Source organism: Chlorocebus sabaeus, chromosome 19 (assembly GCF_047675955.1).
Source record: "Chlorocebus sabaeus isolate Y175 chromosome 19, mChlSab1.0.hap1, whole genome shotgun sequence".
Taxonomy (NCBI): Eukaryota; Metazoa; Chordata; class Mammalia; order Primates; family Cercopithecidae; genus Chlorocebus; species Chlorocebus sabaeus.
In genome coordinates this window covers 5,985,164-6,007,462 of record NC_132922.1, presented here as the reverse complement: position 1 = coordinate 6,007,462, position 22,299 = coordinate 5,985,164, and the positions used below count along the sequence as shown (strand labels likewise).

At 48.5% G+C, this 22,299-nt stretch overlaps 1 protein-coding gene across 18 annotated transcripts in view; it reads left to right on the top strand.

Moving 5' to 3' along the window:
- Nucleotides 1-22,299, top strand: part of ARHGAP8 (Rho GTPase activating protein 8) — a 91,828-nt gene that overhangs the window by 50,207 nt on the left and 19,322 nt on the right. For all 18 annotated transcript variants that reach the window (XM_038007340.2, XM_038007337.2, XM_038007335.2 and 15 more), the window contains 2 exons: nucleotides 143-241; nucleotides 3,259-3,369. In XM_038007340.2, coding sequence (XP_037863268.2) covers nucleotides 143-241; nucleotides 3,259-3,369 — 210 coding nt within the window. The remainder of the gene's footprint in view (nucleotides 1-142; nucleotides 242-3,258; nucleotides 3,370-22,299) is intronic.

Below are 22,299 nucleotides of genomic sequence, written 5' to 3'. Positions count from 1 at the left end.
CTTAATATGAAAAATGCCTGCGTCGTTCTGCCGCCAGCTCCCCCTCCCTCCCTCCCTCCCTGCAACCCTCGGCCTCTCTGCAACCCTCGGCCTCTCTGCTGGCGCCTAATGGTTTCTTTATTCTCTTGCTCTGCTTTCTTAGTCACAAGTTTGGGAAAAAAGTCACCTATTTCAACTACCTGAGCGAGCTCCGTGAACACCTTAAATACGACCAGCTGATGATCCCTCCCGAAGTTCTGCGGTGAGTGCCGGTTAGACCCCAGAAGCCACATCAGTACCTCTTCGTGCTTCCAAAGGGCTTGGTTCGATCCATGAATGTTTAAGGCTTCGTTTCCAAATGTGTGCTTGGCTAGCTTTGGCTCAGAAATCTGCGGCATCGACAAAGATCTGCAGCTGCTGACTCAGAGAAATGAGATTGCAAAGGTTGTGTGCGGGACGGGCTGTTTTCCTCGCCCACCACTGCAGAACTGATTTAAAAAATAAGCCCTTGCTGGGCACTGGCCGTTTGTTGCCTTGGTGTTTACCGTTTTTGCTTTTGAGCAGAAAATTGGGGGAATTTCCCAGGCGTGTGGATAACACTGTGTATAGAATGAAATGTTCTCAGGGACGTCGCGGGCGCTCTAGAAAACGACCTGTCTGCTGGATGCTGAAAGCTTGATTGGTGTGTCCGCCATGAGGCTTAAACGTAGGCCCAGATGAATAGAGGCTGCCCAGGAAGGCGCGTGCCACACAGCCAGTACAGGGTGCGGCGAGATCCAGCCTGGGTCTCTGGACCCCTAGCCTGGGTTTCCTCTGCCCCTGGCTCCCTCTGCCCCTGGCTGCCTCTGCCCCTGGCTCCCTCTCTGAGGGGCTCCTTTAAAGGAGTAGGCTCTTGCCAAAGTGCATGCAGGTGAGACTGGTAACTTTGCAGGGGCAATGGAGATAACTTCTCTCCGGATGCCAAGTTATGTGGCAGGTGCTGGGATATAGAGGTGTTTAGAGAGTGTGGTCCCTGCTCTCATGACACGCTTAGGCTAGTGAGGGCCACAAATCAGTGATGACAGGGGCCAGAGGAGGCATTGAACCCAGCTGGGGAGGGAACTGATATGTGGGGGTAATCCAGGAAGACTTCCAGGAGGAGGTGGCTCTTAAAGTGAGTTTCACAGGGACAGTTGGCTAGATCAAGAGGCCAGGGAAGCACATTTCCAACAGAGGGAAGCCCTCCTGCAAACATGTGGGTGAAATATCGGGAGATCTGGAGGCAGCGAGAAAGTCCCACATGATCAAGCAGAAGTTGGTGAATGTGAAGCTGGAGGTCACCTTGGACCAGGAGTCCTTGGTGCCAAGCAGAAGAGAGTGAACTGAACCCAGAGGCCATGGAAGGAGGATGGGAATCCCTGGTCTGTGGGCCCTGGCAAGACCCCACTCCCAGACCTCACTAGAGTGACCCGGGGGAGTCCATGGAGACGGCTCAGAAGATGTATTTTTAGCAGCTCTGTGGTGGAAGTGATTTGATCTGGTGACAAAGGGTAGCTTCACATCCTCCCGCGTGGGAGAGCAATTTGGGGATGAAATGGACGGCATCTGAAACACCCAGCTCCGGCTTCTCAATGGCTACTGGGTGCAATCTAGGGCCTCTGGAATGTGCAGGTGGCTGACAACACTGAGGGTGCAGGGTCCTATGAGTCAGAGGGGACAAGGTTTGGGAGAGGGGCGTGGGCTTGGGTATTGGGAGCTCCTGAACTTACTCTGTAGGGAGCCGGTACCCCTGTTCCATAGCCGTGCAGCAGAACCCCAGAGGACACGTCCAATCCTGATGCTTTTAATTGAGCGTCTACTAGACCTGGGGGCTAAGCCTGGATTTTATCCAGTCCCACATACTTCCTGGTGGGTGCTGCGAGGACCGGAGGCTGAGACCCACTGGCAGAGCAGCAGGGCAGGGCCTTGGGGTCCTGAAGCCTGGCTGGCGTCCCAGCTTGTGACCTGAGGCAAGTCCCCAGACCTTGACAAGCCTCAGTTTCCCAATCTGTAAAGTACACAAAATAACCCCTTCATGGAAGGCCCCTCATGAGGGACAGAGACCTCTCTGGGGAGCCACTCAGGGCACAGAGCGCTGTGATTAACTCACAAAGGACAACCGCACGTGGCAGCGGCTCACACCTGCTTGGCTGGCCAGGCTCAGTCCAGTGTGCCGCCTTCTCTGCAGACCTTCCCTGCGTGTCGGGTGCCTCTGTATCGTGTGCCTGCACCGTCTTGTGTCACTGCCTTGCTCCCGAGCTGCTGACTAATGCTCATGTTCTCCCCCTATCCTGTGGCCGGGTTACTGCCGTATGCACAGTGCCCGGCACATAGTAGGGCCTCAATATGTATTTGTCTGTGTTAAGGGAGGACTGTGTTGAGGAAGGACTGTTACCTGCTGCACAGAGGCTCTGTTCTTTTCTTTTTTGAGGTGGAGTCTTGCTCTGTCGCCCAGGCTGCAATGGCACGATCTTGGCTCACTGCAGCCTGCACCTCCTGGGTTCAAGTGATTCTCCTGCCTCAGCCTCCCAAGTAGCTAGGATAACAGGCATGCACAACCATGCCCAGCTAATTTTTGTAATTTGGGTAGAGACCGGGGTTTCATCATGTTGTCCAGTCTGGTCTTGAACTCCTAACCTCAAGTGAAACGCCTGCCTTGGCCTCCCAAAGTGCTGGGATTACAGGCATGAGCCACCGCGCCCAGCACACAGGTTCTTTTTACTGAAGGCTTTAGGAATTTATCCATCCTCTTCAGAGTCCAGCTGTTCATGGCTTGCTTCATTCATTCCACAAATATTTTAACTGAACATCTACTAGGCAGCAAGCCCTTTCCAGACACTGGGGATAAAGTAATTAACAAAAGGGACAAGTCCCCTTTAGCATTACAAGCCAGCGTTTGTCTTAGTTTCAGACACTCAGGAGAGCTGAGGGTGGTCACACCCACCTCGGGGCTGACCGCATGGCAAGCGGGTGAGGCCGCTCTGCCAGCCAGGGTAGGCCCGCTGGCCAGGGGTCGCAGGAGAGAATGGACACGTGCTGGGGGCTGGGCTACTGCCTGTTGCAAGAATAGCCCGCAGCAGTGGGGGACTGTGACCGCGTGAATGTGAACGTCTGTGAGCTGGCAGCAGGGCGTGTGCGCCCCGAGGGAGGGGACGCCCAGGTGTCCTGCAGGTGTTTGTGGGGTAGCCCGCTCCACCCAGCGCCTCCATGGATGCCAGCTGCCCCTGCCAGGTGAGAGCCCAGCCTCTGTTGTGTCTGCAGGTACGATGAGAAGCTCCAGAGCCTGCACGAGGGCCGGACGCCGCCTCCCACCAAGACGCCGCCCCCGCGGCCCCCGCTGCCCACGCAGCAGTTTGGCGTCAGTCTGCAATAGTAAGTGAGCCGGGGATGTGCCTGCTCCTATGCCCTGGAGCCCTGGGAGCTGTGGGGCGCTTCGGAGTCCAGAGACATTTTCCCCAGACTTTTGTCTCCAGCAGCCAAGCTTAATCCTGCAGGAAAGATAAAGCCTGAGCTCCTCACTGAGGCTGCGGCTCGATGCTTGGTGCCTGGTGGGGGGGTGGGGGTGTGCTCGCTGCTTTGTCCCTGGTGGGGGGACCGGCAGTGGATAGCAGATGGGGGTCTCTGGGGTTCCCACCCCAGCTTCTGTCACTGCTGCCCTCTGGGCATACACTTCCCACCACCTTCAAGGAGGGCGTGGTCACGGAATGTGCTTAGGTGTGGATGTGGGGCGTGTCGTGCTCAGAAGAAACTTCTGGAGCCAGTGGGCAGCTGCCTCCCTTCATGGTCAGGTACAGGCCTGGGTGAGGTAGAGACGGCACCTGGTCACTCTGCATCCCTGATCCCCGCATCAGCGTGCACGCTGCTAACACCCAGGCTGGACACAGGCATAGAGAAGACAGGCTTGTGCTGGACTCAGCCCCTGAGATTTAGGGGTCCTTGTTACTGCAGCGTAATCTGTCCTCCCTAATACCCTTTATCAGCCGCATGACCTCAAACTCACCTCTTCTCTCAGCTTGTTTCCTTATTTCTGTTATACAATCTTTTTTTGGGGGTGGCGGGAGCAGAGTCTTGCTCTGCCTCTCAGGCTGGAGTACAGTAGCTCCATCTCAGCTCACTGCAACCTCTGCCTCCTGGGTTCAAGCTATTCTCCTGCCTCAGCCTCCTGAGTAGCTGGGATTACATGCACCTGCCACCACGTCTGGCTATTTTTTTTGTATTTTTAGTAGAGAGAGAGATTGGTCATGTTGCCTGGCTGGTCTCGAACTCCTGACCTCAAGCGATCCACTCACCTTAGCCTCCCAAAGTGCCAGGATTACAGGTGTGAGCCACTGCACCTGGCCACCCAGGGTAGATTTTGAAACATTTTGAAAGGTTTTGAGAACTGAGGAGGCTCTGGGTGGCATCTGGGCCAGGGGAGGAGATGCGTCGGTCACCCGCCCTTCCTGAGCCATGTGGGCAAGGGCATTCCTGGGATTAGAGGGGAGTGGATTCAGCCCTGGGGACTTGCCTGTTTCTTTCTTGGCTGAGAGTGGTGGAGCTCAGGAGAATAGGGAGGGAGGCAGAATCATGGACCCCAATGAAGTCCATGCCCTCATTCCCAGAACCTGTGATTAGGTCACCTTACGTGGCAAAAGGGGCTTTGCAGAAGTGATTAAGTGAAGGATCTTGGGATGGGGGGTTATTCTGGGTTCTCTGGTGGGCCCAAAGCAATCGCCAGAATCTTTACAAGAGAGAGACAGGAGGGTCAGAGTCAGAGGAGATGTGGCAGCAGAAGCAGAGGCAGAGAGGTGCGGGGCCAGAAGCCAGGGTACTCAGGTACCTCTAGAAACTGAAAAAGGCAAGGAACGGATTCTCCCTGGAGCCTCCAGGTGGAACACAGTCGGGTCAACCCCTTTTTGACTCCTGACACCTCCAGGATGTGAGATAATACATTTGGGTGTTTTGTTTGTTTGTTTGTTTTGCTTTTTTTTTTTTTGAGACGGAGTCTCACTCTGTCCCCCAGGCTGGAGTGCAGTGGTATGACCTCAGCTCACTGCAACTTCCGCTCCCCGGATTCAAGCGATTCTCTTGCCTCAGCCTCCCAAGTAGCTGGGATTATAGGCGCCCACCGCTACGCCTGGCTAATTTTTGTGTATTTTTAATAGAGATGGGGTTTCACCATGTTGGCCAGGCTGGTCTTGAACTCGTGACCTCAGGTGATCCACCTGCCTTGACCTCCCAAAGTGCCAGGATTATAGGTGTGAGCCACCTCACTTGGCCCATTTGTGTTGTTTTAAGCTACCGAGTTGACGGTAATTGGTTACTGGGGCCACATGAAAATAAAGCAGGTGGTAGTGAGTGGTGGGTGGTTGTGAGTCTAGGGGGAGGGAATTGTGTCTCAATCTTGTTTCCAGAACCAGCGAAGGTTGCTTCCAGGGTGCTTGAGCCCAGGAGAGGGCTGGGCCTGGAGTGCATATGTGAAGCTGGGTGGGCATCTCACACTAAAAAGGACCGTTGGTGCCCCAGTGTGGGCCCCTAGACCAGCACTGTCTGATGGAACTCTCTGTCAGGATGGACCTGGACTGCACGGCCCAGTATGGTAGCCAGTGCTTGGTGCGGCTGGTGCAGATGCTGAATTTCTAATTGTATTTGATTTTAACTAATTTGAATTAGAACTATTGCATGTGACTTTTGACAGTTGTACTGCACAGCACAGCTCTGTTTCACCCTCGCCTTCCCCAGCTAGGCACACGCACAAGGGGTTGTCACTTAGACATTTTGTAAGCACTTTGCCAGTAAATGAGCAAGACAGTATATGTTGAAATAGAATGTTCACCCCCAATATATCTGAAACACATAGTTGACTACCAAATAGTACTTCCTTTTCCTTTTTCAGACTTTGTGAGAGTGTGCGGGTATGAACCACTCTTCAGCTCCCACCACCCCTTAGGGGCGGCCCAGGAATGCTGGACTGGGCAGACACCTGCAGTGACCTCAGGCTCCTCCTGGGGGCGCTGGTGAGAACTCAGCCCTTGAGCAGGCTGAGCCAGCAGACCAGAATTTTTTTTTTTTTTGAGACTTTTTTTTTTTTTTGAGATGGAGTCTCACTCTGTCGCCCAGGCTGGAGTGCAGTGGCAGGATCTTGGCTCCCTGCAACCTCTGCCTCCTGGATTTAAGCAATTCTCCTGCCTCAGCCTCCTGATTAGCTGGGACTGCAGGCGCGCGCCACCACACCCAGCTAATTTTTTTGTATTTTTAGTACAGGCGGGGATTCACGATGTTGGCCAGGCTGGTCTCGAACTCCTGACCTCAAGTGATCCACCTGCCTCGGCCTTCTACTGGGATTACAGGTGTGAGCCACCAGGATTTTCCAGCCATCAGATGACCGCTTTCCCCATGTTCCTGAAGCCCTGTGCCTCCAGCCCATTACTGGGGCTCTGCTGGGCTGATACTGCTTCCATGTGCTCTGACACACAGGGGCCTAGGGGTGGGTCCTTAGCTGGGAGACTCCAGCCACGCCTTTCTCCTCTCTTATTTTATTGTTCAGTCACTTCTCTCTTCTTATCATCTAACAAAACTTTAAAAAGGAAAAACAAAGGCCGGGTGTGGTGGCTCACACCTGTAATCCCAACACTTTGGGAGGCCGAGGTGGGTGGATCACCTGAGGTCAGGAGTTCAAGACCAGTCTGGCCAGTATGGTGAAACCCCCGTCTCTACTAAAAATACAAAAAAAAAAAAAAAATTGTCGGGCTTGGGGCCACACGCCTGTAATCCCAGCTACTCTGGAGGCTAAGGCAGGAGAATTGCTTGAACCCGGGAGGCGGAGGTTGCAGCGAGCCAAGACTTTGCCACTGCACTCCAGCCCGGGAGACAGAGAGAGACTCCCCCTTAAAAAGAAAGAAAGAAAAACAAAAAGAAAAAACAAGCACAGCTCACAGACTTCAAAAGCCATCTACCTGAGTGAAGTGTGGGAAAATGGTTAGCCATGGCTGTAGGCCTCAACTCCTAGAAGGCCACCAAGAGATATACTGCATTCTGAGCAGGTGCCTTTCAGAGTGTACTAATGCAGGGCCGTTGGCTTTAACTGTCACCTTGCCATAGTCCGTCCCCCTCCAGGGCCAGTTATAACTGTAAAAGTCCGGTCCTTAGCTGCTTTCGGGACAATGGGCCACACTGCGCGTGCCGCTTGGAGAGAGAATCCATGCAGTTGCCTCTTTAAATTAATACGTGATTTCATTGCTAATGATTATAATAAAATGGCAATAAACATTTTAAAGGAAGCACTAGATATGTAATTTGTTTGGACTGTGAATGAATGAAAGTCATTAAAATTCATAACTGAATCCTGTTCACAAATGTTAATTTGCCTAGTTAAGTTCAAAAGCATACAGCAGAAAGCTATCACCTTAGAATGAGCTAATTAAGTTAATATATTAAAGGGAAGTCAAAGATTCAGGAGGTCTTTGCTTGCCATCCCTGAAGAGGAAAAATGGAAACCTGAGGCCTGTGTGGGCAGCTGGGGGAGGTGGGCACAGGGCAGAGCTTGAGGTGTCCTTAGGCCTGGGTGGAGCAGGTCATGGCTGAGCTCTGGCATTTTTTTTCTTTTTTTTTTTTGAGAGGGACTCTCGCTCTGTTGCCCAGGCTGGAGTGCAGCGGCGTGATCTCTGCTCACTGCAACCTCTGCCTCCCGGGTTCAAGTGATTCTCCTGTCTCAGCCTCCCGAGTAACTGGGACTACAGGTGCATGCTACCACGCCTGGCTAAGTTTTGTATTTTTAGTAGAGACGGGGTTTTGCCCTGTTGGCCAGGCTGGTCGCAAACTCCTGACCTCAGGTGATCTACCCGCCTCAGCTTCCCAAAATGCTGGGATTACAAGCATGAGCCACTGCACCTGGCCGTTACTGTTTTTTGTTTTTTTTTTTTTCTTTTTTTCTTTTTTTAGGTGGAGTCTTGCTCCATCGCCCAGGCTGGAGTGCAGTGGCGCAGTCTGGCTCACTGCAACCTCTGCCTTCCAGTTCAGATGATTCTCCTGCCTCAGCCTCCTGAGTAGCTGGGATTGCAGGTACCTGCCACCATACCCAGCTAATTTTTTTGGTTTGTTTGTTGTTTTTTGAGACAAAGTCTTGCTCTGTCACCCAGGCTGGAGTGCAATGACATGATCTTGGCTCACTGCAACCTCCACGTCCTGCATTCAAGTGATTCTCCTGTCTCGCGCTCCCGAGGATGTGGGACTACACATTCGTGCGCCACCACGCCCAGCGAATTTTTTTGTATTTTTAATAGAGACGAGGTTTCACCATATTGACCAGGCTGGTCTCGAACTCCTGACCTCAGGTAATCCACCCATCTTGGTCTCCCAAAATGCTGGGATTACAGGTATGAGCCACCGAGCCTGGCCTGTTTTTTATTTTTCATCATAGCCATCCTAGTAGGTGTCAAGTGTAGTTCATTATAGCTTTGTTTCACATTTCACTGATGCCTAATGCTGTTAAGCATCTTTTCATGTAATCTTTTCATGTACTTATCGGCCCTTTGTTTACCTTCTTTGGAGAAATGTATATTCACTAGATCCTTTGCCTGTTTTTTGTTTCAACTGTCTTTTCATTGTTGTAAAGATTTGTTGATATATGCTAGATCCTAGGCCCTTATCAGATGTATGGTTTGCCAGTGTTTTCTTCCATCCTATGTGTTGTCTTTACACCTTTTGATGGTATCTTCTGAAGCATAAAAGTTACATTTTGATGAAGTCCAGTTTATCTATTTTTTTCTTCTGTCACTTGTGCTTTTGGTGTTTTATCTAAGAAATCATTGCCAAATCCAAGGCCATGACAATTCATGCCTATATTTTCTTCCAAGAGTTTTACCATTTAGCTGTTAGATTTGGGTCTTTGATAACGTTTTGAGTAGATTTTTCTATATGTCGTGACGTGAGGTCTGATTTGCTTCTTTGCATGTTGTTACAGCACTATTTTTTGAAAAGACTTTTCCTGGCCAGGCAGGGTGGCTCATGCCTGTAATCCCAGCACTTTGGTAGGCTGAGACGGGTCGATCACCTGAGGTCAGGAGTTCGAGACCAGCCTGACCAACATGGTGAAACTAATGTCTCTACTAATAATACAAAAAATTTTGCTAGGCGTGGTGGCGGGCTCCTGTAATCCCAGCTACTCGGGGGGCTGAGACAGGAGAATCACTTGAATCTGGGAGGCGGAGGTTGCAGTGAGCCGAAATTATGCCATTGCACTCCAGCCTGGGTGACAAGAGCAAAACTCCGTCTCCAAAAAAAAGAAAAGAAAATAGTTTTCTTTTCCCCATTCAATTGTCTTGGTACCTTGTCAAAAACCAATAAACATGAGGGTTTATTGGCCATAAACATGAGAGTTTATTTCTGGGCACTCTAATTCTTGTCTGTTGATCTGTATGTTTATCTTTATGCCAGCACCACACAATCTTGATTACTGTAGCTTTGTAGTAAGTTTTGAAATTGGGAAGTGTGAGCCCTCCAACTTTTTTTTCAAGATTGTTTTGGCTATTCTGTATCTCTTTAATTTCCATATTCATTTTAGTATCAGCTTGTTCATTTCTGTAAAAGACAGCTGGGATTTCCATAGGGCTTGTGCTGTGAGTGTAGACCAATTTTGAGGGTGTTGCCATCTTAATAGTAGTCTTCCAATCCATGAACATGGGATGTCTATTTATTTAGGTCTTTTAACTTTTTTTCAATGGTATTTTATAGTTTTCACTGTACCAGTTTTTCAAACTTTTTTGTTAAAATTTTTTTTTTTAATTTGTGATGCTGTTGTCAATGTAATTTTTTTTTTTTTTTTTTTTTTTGAGACAGAGTCTTGCCCTGTTGCCTAGGCTGGAGTGCAGTGGTGCAATCTCGGCTCACTACAACCTCTGCCTCCTGGGTTCAAGTGATTCTCCTGCCTCAGCCTCCCGAGTAGCTGGGACTACAGGTGTAGTCACCTATAGCCACCACACTGAGCTAATTTTGTATTTTTAGTAGAGATGGGGTTTTACCATCTTGGCCAGGCTGGTCTCAAACTCCTGACCTCTGGTGATCTGCCTGCATCGGCCTCCCAAAATGTTGGGATTAGAGACGTGAGCCACTATACCTGGCCATCGATGTAATTTTGAATCTATCTTTTTCTTACTGATTGCTAGTTTCTAGAAATACATTTTTAAAATATATTGATCTTGTGTCCTGCAACCCTACTGAACTTGTTTATTAGTTCTAATTTTTTTTGTGTGTGGATTTTTTAGAATTTTCTATATCCAGGATCATGTCATCTGAAAGTAGAGGTGGCTTTACTTCTTCCTTTTCAACCTAATGCCTTTTATTGCTTAATTATGCTTGACTGTAACTTCCAATACATTGTTGAATAAAAACAATGACAGCAGACATCCTTGTCTTATTCCTGATCTTAAGAATCAGCAGTTAAGCTGGGCTGAGCAGCATGTACCTATAATCCCAGCTATTTGGGAGACTGAGGTGGAAGGATTGCTTGAGGCCGTGAGTTCAAGACTAGTATGGGCAACATAGCAAGACTATGTATCTATTAAAAAAAAAAAAGAATCAACAGTTAGTCCTTCACTACTAAGTATAATGTTAGCTGTGTGCTTTTCATAGATGCCCTTTATCAGGTTAAGAAACATCTCTTTGGTCGGGCGCGGTGGCTCACTCCTATAATCCCAGCACTTCAGGAGGCCGAGGCGGGCGGATCACAAGGTCAGGAGATCGAGACCATCCTGACTATCACGGTGAAACCCTGTCTCTACTAAAAAATACAAAAAATTAGCCAGGCATGGTGGCGGGCGCCTGTAGTCCCAGCTACAGGAGGCTGAGGCAGGAGAGTGGCGTGAACCCAGGGGGCGGAGCTTGCAGTGAGCAGAGATGGCGCCACTACACTCCAGCCTCTGAGACAGAGCGAGACTCTGCCTCAAAAAAAAAAAGAGAACTTTTTTCTTTTCTTTTCTTTTCTTTTTTTAGTTTTTATTTATTTGTTTATTTATTTTGAGATAGAGTCTCCCTGTGGCCTAGGCTGGAGTGCAGTGGTGCAATTATATAGATCAGTGCAACCTCAAACTCCTGGGCTGCAGTGATCCTCCTGTCTCAGTTTCCCAAGTAGCTGGTACTATAGGTATATGCCACCACACCTGGTTAATTTTTAAATTTGTTTTGCAGAGACAAGGTCTCATTATGTTGCCCAGGCTGGGAACATCATTTCTGGTTCTAGTTTGTTGAGTGGTTTGTTTGTTTGTTCATGTAAAGGTGTTAGGTTTTGTCAAATGCTTTTATCGCCGTTGAGATAATCACATGGCTTTTGTCCTTTATACTATTGATATGGTGTATTATATTGATTGATTTTTATATGTATTCCTTGTATTCCTGGGATAAATAATTTGTGTTCATGGTGTATAATATTTTTCATGTATTACTGGATTTGCTTTGCTTGTATTTTGTTGAGGATTTTGTATTTATAAGAAATATTAGTTTGTCATTTTCTTGTCTTACAATATCTTTGTCTGGTTTTGGTGATACTGGCCTCAGAATGAGTTGGGAAGTGTTTCCTCCTCTTCTATTTTTGGAATAATTTGCACTGTATTAGAGTTAATTTGTTAAACATTTGACAGAATTCACCACTGAAGCCATCTGATCTTAGGCTTTACTTTGTGGGAAGTTTTAAAATTACTAATGTAACCTCTTTGCTTGTTGTATTTACTCATATTTTATATTTCTTCTTGAGTCAATTTTGATAGTTTGTGTCTTTCCAGGAATTTGTTAGTTTCCTCTAGGTTTTCTAATTAGTTGGCACGTAATTGTTCATAGTAGTTCTTCATAATCCTTTTATTTGTATAATGTCACTAGTAATGTTTCCTCTTTCATTCCTGATTTTAGTAATTTGAATCTTCACCCTTTTTTTTCTTGGTCAGTCTAGCTAAAAACTTGTCAATTTGTTGATCTTTTCAAGGAGGCAACTTTTGATTTTGATGATGTTCTCTATAATTTTCCTATTTTCTATTTGTTTCTACTCTAATCTTTACTATTTTCTTCCTTCTGCCTGTGTCAGATTTAGTTCATTTTCTTTTTCCAGTTTTTTAAGGTGCAATGTTTATTATTTTGGAATCTTTCATTTTGCAATGTAAGCGTTTATGGCTATAAATTTCTCTCTTTTAAGTCCTGCAATAGGTGTATCTGTTAGTGTATTATTTCCACCATTTTAATCTTAAAATATTTTCTAATTTCTCTTGTAATTTTTTTCTTTGATTCATTGGTTTCTAGGAGTCTGTTGTTAAATTTTCACATATCTGTATTGATTTTTAGTTTTATTTTATTATAATTAGATAACTTTGTATGATTTAACTTTAGATTTATGGAGGCTTGTTATATGGTATAACGTATGGTCTAGCCTGGAGAATATTCAATGGGCACATGAGAAAAATGTACATTCTATTATTGTTGGGTGGAGTGCTCTATAAATGTCAGTTAAGTCTACTTGGTTTTTAGTGTTTTTCAGTCTTCTATTTCTCTGTCAATTTCTGCCTAGTTGTTTTTATTATTGAAAGCAGGGGATTGAAGTCTCCAGTATTATTTTAAAATTATTTATTTCTCCCTTCAATTTTGTCTGGTTTGGCTTCATATGTTTAGGGGCTGTATTGTTAGGTGCATGAATTTTTATGATTCTTACTTTCTTATGAATCCTTGCATGATGATAAAAATGTCCTTCCTTGCCACTAGTACCAATTTTTGTGTTAAAGTCTATTTTGTCCGATATTAATATAGCCATTACAGCTCTTTTTAGTTACTGTTTGCATACTGTATCTTTGTATCTAGGTTGAAAATAGGTTTACTTTCAACCTATTTGTGTCTTTGGAGCTAAAATGTGTCTCTTGCAGGCGGCATATAATTAGGTCATGTTTTTCCCCATTCCACCTTCTTTATTATTTAATCCATTTCTATTTAGTGTGATTACTTATAAGGCAGGAGTTACATCTGCTATTTTGCTATTTGTTTTCTGTATGTCTTATGTCTTTTTTGTTCCTTTATGTCTTCATTAATACCTTCTTTTGTGTTAAATACATACTTTGTAGCATACCATTTAAATTTTTTGTTTCTTTTGCTATATATATATTTATTTTCTCAATTGTTGCCTTAGGGATTAGAATTTATGTCTTAATTTATAACAATCTAGTTCTAATTAAGAAGGATTGTGGAGCTGGGCATAGTGGCTCATGCCTGTAGTCCCAGCACTTTGGGAGGCCCAGGTGGGCGGATCACAAGGTCAAGAGATTGAGACCATCCTGGCCAACATGGTGAAACCCCATCTCTACTAAAAATACAAAAAAATTAGCTGGGCATGATGGCAGGCGCCTGTAGTCCCAGCTACTCAGGAGGCTGAGGCAGGAGAATCACTTGAACCCAGGAGGCGAAGGTTGCAGTGAGCCAAGATTGCACCACTGCACTCCAGCATGGCAACAGAGTGCGACTCAGTCTCAAAAGAAAAAAAGAAGGATTGGGGACTTGCAAACTCTTCAGAGAATACAACTTTTGGGTGTTGTCTTCTACCCCACTCTAACACTCCTTCTTTGCCACTGGAAGAAACATGATCTGATGGTGATCTTATTATCAAGGAGGACCATGTGGCCCTTTTAGTTTTTGCTTATCTCCCAGAGCCAAGGTTTTAACTGAGCCAGGGCTCACTTTCGTTAGAAAAGAACTGATAAGTATCTGTTTTTCTAGTCTTTTTTTCCCTGTGTGTTTGAGATATGCTCTTCTTCGGCCTCCTGTACCATGTGGCTGTCTGGAGAGTATAATGTCCTTCTCTTTGCAATCAGCCTCCAGGGTGGGACACTGGCCTCCCATAGGCTCTGGTTCTAAGCCATGCGTGCCAACCTGACTTGCCAGAACCTCTACCCCGTTAGAGTTTTGGGGTCTGACCTCGCTAAGGATACCAAGCAGTTTCTCATTCCCCATCTACCTACAAAGCGAGGCAGCCCTGCACATGTGAGACTACAGGATTCCAGTGCCTTGTTGCCACCTTTCACCTCACAGCACCTCCACCTCGTACCACATCCTAACTCTAAATACAAGAATGTGATCTGTACCTTTTTTTTTTTTTTTTTTTTTTTTTTTTTGGAGACAGGATCTCACTATGTTGCCGAGGCTCTTTCAAACTCTTAGGGCCACGTAATGTTCCTGCCTCAGCCTCTTGAGTAGCTGGGATTACAGGTGTGTGCCACACTGCTTGTCTTTTGAACCCAGGTATAATGAGGACTTTGAAGTCAGATTTTAATTTGAACCCTGACTCTAGCCAACCCTAGGCTGTGTGACTCCAGACACAATAATTTTCCTGAGCCTCAGTTTTGTCCTCTATAAAAATGGGGGCACAGTGATACAGTGAGTGGGCTTTAGTATTGCATGTGGTGAACAGTAGGTCCTCAGTACACAGTGGTCACTGTGATTGTTCACATGCACTGCCCATTTCCGTGGGCATCCAGGACCTCCCTGGCTGATTCTGTGACTGAGAACTTTGCAGGTCATTGATGCAAGCTGCAGCCATTCATCCCATTTCAAATATTGGGAGGGGAGATGTTACATTTAGAAGATGCATGACCGTCTAAGAGGGTTGGGAAAAGCCTGGGTGCCCAACTGAGGCACGCCTGCTCAGCACTCCCCGCTATCACTGTAATTTCAGGTTGCCATTCCTCCCTCCCCCTTCCCTTCTCTTTTCTTTTCTTTTTCTCTCTTTCTTTCTTTCTTTTTCTTTCTTTCTTTCGTTTGTTTTGAGACAGAGTCTCACTCTTTCACCCACGTTGGAGTGCAATGGCACGATCTCAGCTCACTGCAACATCCACCTCCCTGGTTCAAGCAATTCTCCTGCCCCAGCCTCCTGAGTAGCTGGGACTACAGGCGCGTGCCATCATACCTGGCTAAGTTTTGTATTTTTGGTAGAGATGGAGTTTCACCATGTTGGCCAGGCTGGTCCTGAATTCCTGACCTCAGGTGATCCACCCACCTTGACCTCCCAAAGTGCTGGGATTACAGGAATGAGCCACTGCACCCAGCCCCTTACTGTTTTTAAAAAGTCACAATTTCTCCTTATTTGTGCATTCCTCACATGCAAAACCAGAGAAAAAATATGCTCTGAATTACTCTAAGCACATCTCCCGAGGGGAAGGGTACAAGCAAGAATTATGTGCTGAGAATCCCCGATGCCCTCCAGTGGGTGGACGAGGTGGGAGTGATTGGCCGCAGAGCACACTGTGCTGACCAGCGAATTGTGCTCTGTGCTCCTGGGGCCTCCTGCCAAGCGTGCATCTTGGAACTTTAGTTCATGGTGTGGGTTTAATGCAGTTTGTGCATCCTTGCTGAGACCTGACCCTGGCCTGCACACATTGAGATGCACGAGATGAACGTGCTATGATACGATTCACCGCCGCCCTGGGCATCCCCGCCCAGCCAGGAAACAGCACATCTGCCAACCAGAGTCCCCTGGGGTCATTGTTATGCACAGCACTGACTCTGTCAGTCCATTGAACAGGCCTCTCTCTGAGCCAGCAAGTAGGGGATGGGCAGGGGAGGAGAAACCCAAATTGTGGGTTGCTGCTCTATGGAGAGTAGTCATTTTATGCCAGGGCCCTGTTCTTCTGCTGTGAGAGCCTCAGCGTAGATGTGGGTGCTCCTCAAATGCACGGGCAGCGGAAAACACGCTTGGCTGGGAGCACGGCAGCTCTGGGCAAGTCTCTCCTCTTTGGAGACCTCAGTTTTCTCATCTGCCTAAAGAGGTTGGGCTGGATGATCTCAGAGTCTCTTCCTGCTCTGAGAGTCTTTTATTTTATTATTAATTTATTTATTTTGAGATGGAGTCTTGTTCTGTCTCCCAGGCTGGAGTGCAGTGGCGCAGTCTCAGCTCACTGCAACCTCCACCTCCCAGGTTCGAATGATTCTCTTGCCTCAGCATCCCAAGTAGCTGGGATTACAGGAGTGCGCCACCATGCCTGGCTAATTTTTTTTTTTGAGACGGAGTCTTGCTCTGTCATCCAGGCTGGAGTGCGATGGCACGATCTTGGCTCACTGCAACCTCCGCCTCCTGGGTTCAAGCAATTCTCCTGCCTCAGCCTCCTGAGTAGCTGGGAGTACAGGCATGTGCCACGTGCCACCATCCCTGGCTAATTTTTGCATTTTTAGCAGAGATGGGGTTTCACCATGTTGGTCAGGCTGGTCTCAAACTCCTGACCTCGTGATCTGCTGCGTCGGCCTCCCAAAGTACTGGAACTGCAGGTGTGAGCCACCATGCCCGGCCTTAATTTTTGTATTTGTAGTAGAAACAGGGTTTCTCCATAGTGCCCAGGCTGGTCTGGAGTTCCTGACCTCAAGTGATCCACCTACCCCAGCCTCCCAAAGTGCAGGATTGTAGGCGTGAGCCACCATTCCCCGCTTGAGAGTCTACTTTTAAAGGACAGTGCAGAGACAGAGCAGTAGGCAAAGGGATCTTTCAGGAACTCGTTCTCCTCATAACTCTGCAGTGTCCCGCCTGTTCAGCAGGACTCAGTGAGGCCCCTCCCCGGGAACAGTAGCCAGCCCGGGCTTTGGAATCACTGGATGCAGGCTGTCCAGCTGTGTGAACCCGGATAAGTCCCTGTAGCTCACTGGGCCCATTTGTTCAGCTGTGACACGGACCGCCTGTGTGCGGCCTGGGAGGCTGCTCAGCCCCTGGCATTGGGACGATTTTCGTCAGTGCCGTTGGCTTGTAGCTCAGCAAAGCCTGCACCTCCCTTGCCGTTTAATATTTGCAGACCCTGGAGAGACAGCGCCAGCATCTCTGCTTTCCATTTGAGAAACTGAGGCTGGAGAGGATAAGGAAACTGGCCAGTGGTGATTTAGCTCCTAAGGGCAGGGAGGACCAGGGCTTGGAAGGGTCTGTCTGGCTCCTTAAGGAGGCAGAGGGGAGGAAAAGAGCCTGTAACTTTGGCGCATCCTGGGAGAAAAGGACCTGCCTGCCACATTCCTCCCTTCCCAGGGACACTGTCTCTGTGGGCTCCAGGACACTTTCGCCCTCCCAGAGTGGAAACCAAGATGGGAAAGAGGCGGGGCACCAGGTCTGTATTCCTGCAGCAGCAGGACCTCCTGAAGCCCACACCAGGCCCCCCGGCGCCTCGGGGAGCTGTGGATTGCTGCTCAGTGTCCCCAGTGTGAAGCTTCAGCAAAAGTGAAGTCGCCGTGAAACCAAACCATCCATCGAGATTAGGATATGCAGAAGCCTTATGGCTGCGGCCAAAGTTTTAATCACCATTTAAGTGGATCAGCGGATTCATCTGTAAATCTTGGAAGAAAACTAAAGCACACTCGATACCATGTTCACCTGAAAATCTTCCGACAGAGAGACGTTCGCAGGGGGCTGTGGAGCCCAGCAGGAGGAGCAGAGATGGAAGCCCAGGCCGGGCTGGCCTCCCCGTGCCACCTCTCGGTTATGGGACCTTGAGCTGGTCACCTGCCTCTCCCAGTGTCGTCCTCTGATCTCTAACTTGGGCTCATGAAATGATGGTGGAAATGAGGCAGACGATACACACGTGGAGGAAAGTCTTCACTCTCAGCCCGGTGGGTTTCAGTCGGGCCCTTTCCATCATGACCGAGCCTTCCGTTACCTGTTACTGCTTCACAGATTCTCAGGACTTAGCAGTTTCCAACAGCAACCACGTTACATGGCTCCTGGTGTTTGTGGAATTTGGGCAGAACTCGGCCAGGTGAGTTTGCCCGTGGGGCGTTGGCAGAGGGCACGTGGTGGTGTCCAGCTGGTGGCTGGCCAGGATCATCCAAGACATGCCTCATGATCCTGCACCTCTGGCCTCAGTGGGGACTGTTGGCTGGAGCACCTGCCCGCAGTGTCCCCAGCATGATGTTCCCAGGATAGCTGCGTTTCATCCAGGGTGGCTCGGGGCTTCCAGCGCAAAGGTTCCCGAGATCACAGGTGGGAAGAGTCAGGCTCTTTAGGACAGGAGAGAAGGACCTGGCCCAGAAACTGAACCGTTGCTTCTGTCAGATTCTGTTGATCCAGACAGGGTGCTGGGGACCTGTGACTGCTGTCAGGGTGGCTCCAAGCAACATTTGGAAGTTGGATATTTCCAAATCCAACTTCCTCTTTTGGGTATCCCTAAAGTGCCTCCTCTGCAGTACCGGACCTGGGCTCAGGGTGTCCCTCTTCCTGTGCACACCAGTCAGCTCTTGCTAATTATGCTGCATAACAAACAGTCTCGCTGGGCTGCAGCGTGTTTCTTTCTTGCTCAGGTTGGGAGGTAGACAGGCCAGCAGGGGCTCAGCCCCCCTCCGTGTACCTTCATTTTGGCACCAGGCTGAAGAAGTAGCCTCTTGACATGCCATTCTCCGGGTGGGGACTGGAATAAGAGTGGTCACACCAAACTACACGGTCTCCTTGGACTTGGTGTATGTTGTGTTTACTCATGTCCCACAGCAGGGCACATGGCCCAGCCCAGGGTCAGTGGGGCAGGGAGGTGACTGCCCTCCAGGAAATGAAGGTGACACAGAGAGGAAGGGGACGCTTTTTTTTTCTTTTTTTTTTTTTTTTTGAGACGGAGTGTCTCGCTCTGTCGCCCAGGCTGGAGTGCAGTGGCCAGATCTCAGCTCACTGCAAGCTCTGCCTCCCGGGTTTAAGCCATTCTCCTGCCTCAGCCTCCCGAGTAGCTGGGACTACAGGCGCCGCCACCTCGCCCGGCTAGTTTTTTGTACTTTTTAGTAGAGATGGGGTTTCACCGTGTTAGCCAGGATGGTCTCGATCTCCTGACTTCGTGATCCGCCCGTCTCGGCCTCCCAAAGTGCTGGGATTACAGGCTTGAGCCACTGCGCCCGGCCAGGGGACGCTTGTTGACGGCACCACAGTCTACTCCCGTGCGACTCCTGATCAGTGCCAGGTGCGGGGAGCACTGCCACAATCTGCTTCTCATACTCCCCCAAGTATGTACTGTTTGCTGGCTCTCAGGCCCTGTGTGGGACACTTGATTTGAAGGGTTAAAACCAAGCACAGGCCGAGCACGGTGGCTCACGCCTATAATCCCAGCACTTTGGGAGGCCGAGGCGGGCGGATCACAAGGTCAATAGATCGAGATCAACCTGGCCAACATGGTGAAACCCCGTCTCTACTAAAAATACAAAAATTAGCTGGGCGTGGTGGTGCATGCCTGTAATCCCAGCTACTCTGCAGGCTGAGGCAGGAGAATCGCTTGAACTCTGGAGGTGGAGGTTGCAGTGAGCCAAGATTGCACCACTGCAGTCCAGCCTGGTGACAGAGCAAGACTCCATCTGAAAACAAAAACAACACAGCTCTTGCATACACATCCCCAGTCATTTCCTTGGGATGAATTCCTAGACATAGTCACAGGATCAAACAGTGTGACTGTTTGTAAGGGTTTTGGTTGTCATGGAATCACCCTTCAGAAAGGTCACATGCTTCATAGAGCCTGAAGCCAGACCAGGGGTCACAGGCAGACCTCAGTGGCTCAGCCCATAAGGCAATGGGGGCTGGTGGCAAGAGGAAAGTCCCTCACCCTAACACTTACTAATGTGCAGTGTGCAAACACAGATGATGCATCAGCTGGAGGTGAGGGCCAGCTGGCACTGGGCAGGCAGGAGCCCAGTCTGGCTTCCTTGGGGGCCCCCAGGGGTAACATAGACCTTCAGAGCCAGGGCTGGGCATCAGGAGGTTGGCAGGGCCCGGGGGACGTCAGGAGCTCCCTTGCAGTGAGAGAGAAAAGCAGCATCTTAGAGCTGTTTCAGTCCAAAGACTCACATCACTGTCAGCCCCAGCAAGGCCAGGGAGACCAAGTCGAATGCTTTGACCCCAGGTGGGCCTGCGTTTGTCTTGGTTTGCATCCGGCACTGTGTTCTATTTTGATGAGAATGTGTGCCGTGGGCTACGTTTTCATTTTCATCTTGGCGAAGGTTTACATCGTTGATGACCTGGGGACTCGAAGGATCAGGGAGAGGACCCTGCATCCAGAGGTGGGAGGCTGGAATGGAGGCCCCTCCTCACGAGGCCAGCTGTGGGCAGGCACGGAACCCTTTCTCTGGGCCGCTTTTCCTTATCCATGAAGTGGGTACGGTAGCCTGCCTTGCCCGCCACATTGTTTCCAGTGAAACAATGCATTTTGCAAGTGGTAAATAGGTGCATTTCTGCAGGGTGGCTCATTTTTCTAATAAAGATAGGGATCGCTGAACTTGGGAACCCAGGGAAGAGGCTGAGGTCCATACATGAGGTGGAGGATTGAAGTGGAATTGCACCTGTCTGCTGCCCGCCCCCGAGTGTTCACGGGTCTCACCTGGTGACGGGGCAGAATGGGAGCCAGAGGGGTTCTCATTCTGGAGGGTAACAGGGACTGTAGCCAGGCCATGAGGCCACCTCTCTGCCTCCAGAAACCCCTAAGCAATAAATTGGTGGCTTCTGCATCCTGCCCTGATGGAGAATCATGAACAGATTTGCCATCCTGCCTTACACTAGAAAAGTAGATAAGATACATGAAGCTAGGAATTTGCAGACATTGGACACAGCATAGGACGGTGACTCCTGAGAGAAACGGGCCTGGCGCTGCCCCCACTTACTACCTGGAGTTCCCAGGCTGCAGAGCAGGGAGGGAGAAGCCCAACAGACTCCAGCACTCCTGCAGAATTGAAGTAATGAAGTTCAAGGTCTGGGGATGGTAAGGTGGCGAACATTTGTGGGGCAGAGTTCCAAAGAGGAAGGAACTGCACAGAGTGCCGAGGTCTGCAGAAGGTTCTCCTCAAGCCTTTGGCTAAGTGCTAAGCTGTTTATATGTGAGAGGAAATGAAAGGAACAGAACACAACCACTGGAAAGCAGTAGAGCAGAAAGTGATCAGAGCTCACACAGGGCTGGGAATGGTAAGCGTTGCCCTACCCCCCACCCCACCCCATACTCTGCCCTCACCCCCACCCCCCTAACTTTATAATATTCAGAGCATTGGGTGGAGTCCTCAGAAGGGTATTAGCGTATTAGTGGAGCTAAGTTAGCCCTGAGCTAAAGACTGTTCTAGACCTTCTCTAACATAATTTAAAGCAATCCTTAAAGGGACCTGCCAGCTTGCAAATGAGTTAATACAGAACAGAACAAAGTTCATCTTCTTTCAAAGAAATACAGTAAAATCCAATGATGGAGAATGTAAAATTCCCAAAGAAAAATTGCAAGGAATGCACAGAAGCAGGAAAACATGATCCATAACCAGAAGAAAAATCAGTCAATAGAAACAGACCCAGAAATGACAGAGACAATGGGATTACCAGACAAGGACATTAAAACAGCAAAAATACAAATACGGTTCACATGTTCAAGAAAGTGGAAGAAAACATGAACATGATGAAGAGATATTTTTAAAAGAAACCAAATGAAACTTCTGGATATGAAAAATACAATTTCAGCCAGGCACGGTTGCTCACCCCTGTAATCCTAGCACTTTGGGAAGCTGAGGTGTGTGGATTGCTTGAGCCCAGGTGTTCCAGACCAGCCTGGGCCACATAGCGAAACTCCATCTCTACAAAACAACCTTTTAAATTAGCCAGGCGTGATAGCACATACCTGTAGTCCCAGCTGCTTAAGAGGCTGCAGTAGGAAGATCTCTTGGACCCAGGATGTCAAGACTACAGTGAGCCATGATCATGCCACTGCACTCCAGCCTGGGTGATAAGAGTGAGACCCTGTCTCAAAATAAAATAAAATTTCTAAAATAAAAAACAGTGGATAGGATTAACAGCAGATTAGACATTGCAGAAGAAAAGATGAGTGAATTTGGAGCTACAGCTGTAGGAATTATCCAAAATAAAACACACCAAAAAAAAAACTGGCTGGGCACAGTGGCTCATGCCTGTAATCCCAGTACTTTGAGAGGCTGAGGTGGGCGGATCACCTGAGGTCAGGAGTTTGAGACCAGCCTGGCCAACATGGTGAAACCCTATCTCTACTAAAAATACAAAAATTTGCCAGGTGTGGTGGCATGCACCTGTAATCCCAGCTACTTGGGAGGCTGAGGCAGGAAAATTGCTTGAACCTGGGAGATGGAGGTTGCAGTGAGCCGAGATCACGCCATTGCATTCCAGCCTGGGTGACAAAAGTGAAACTCCGTCTCAAAAATAAGACTATCCTGTGGTATAATATTGAATCATCTAACTTACGTATAGTATGTTAGAATCTAATTGGAGTGCCAGGAAGGAGAGAGCAGACAAATGTTGGAAGAAATAATGGACAACATTTTTTCTTTTTTTTTTTTTTTTTTTTTTTTTTTGAGGCGGAGTCTCGCTCTGTC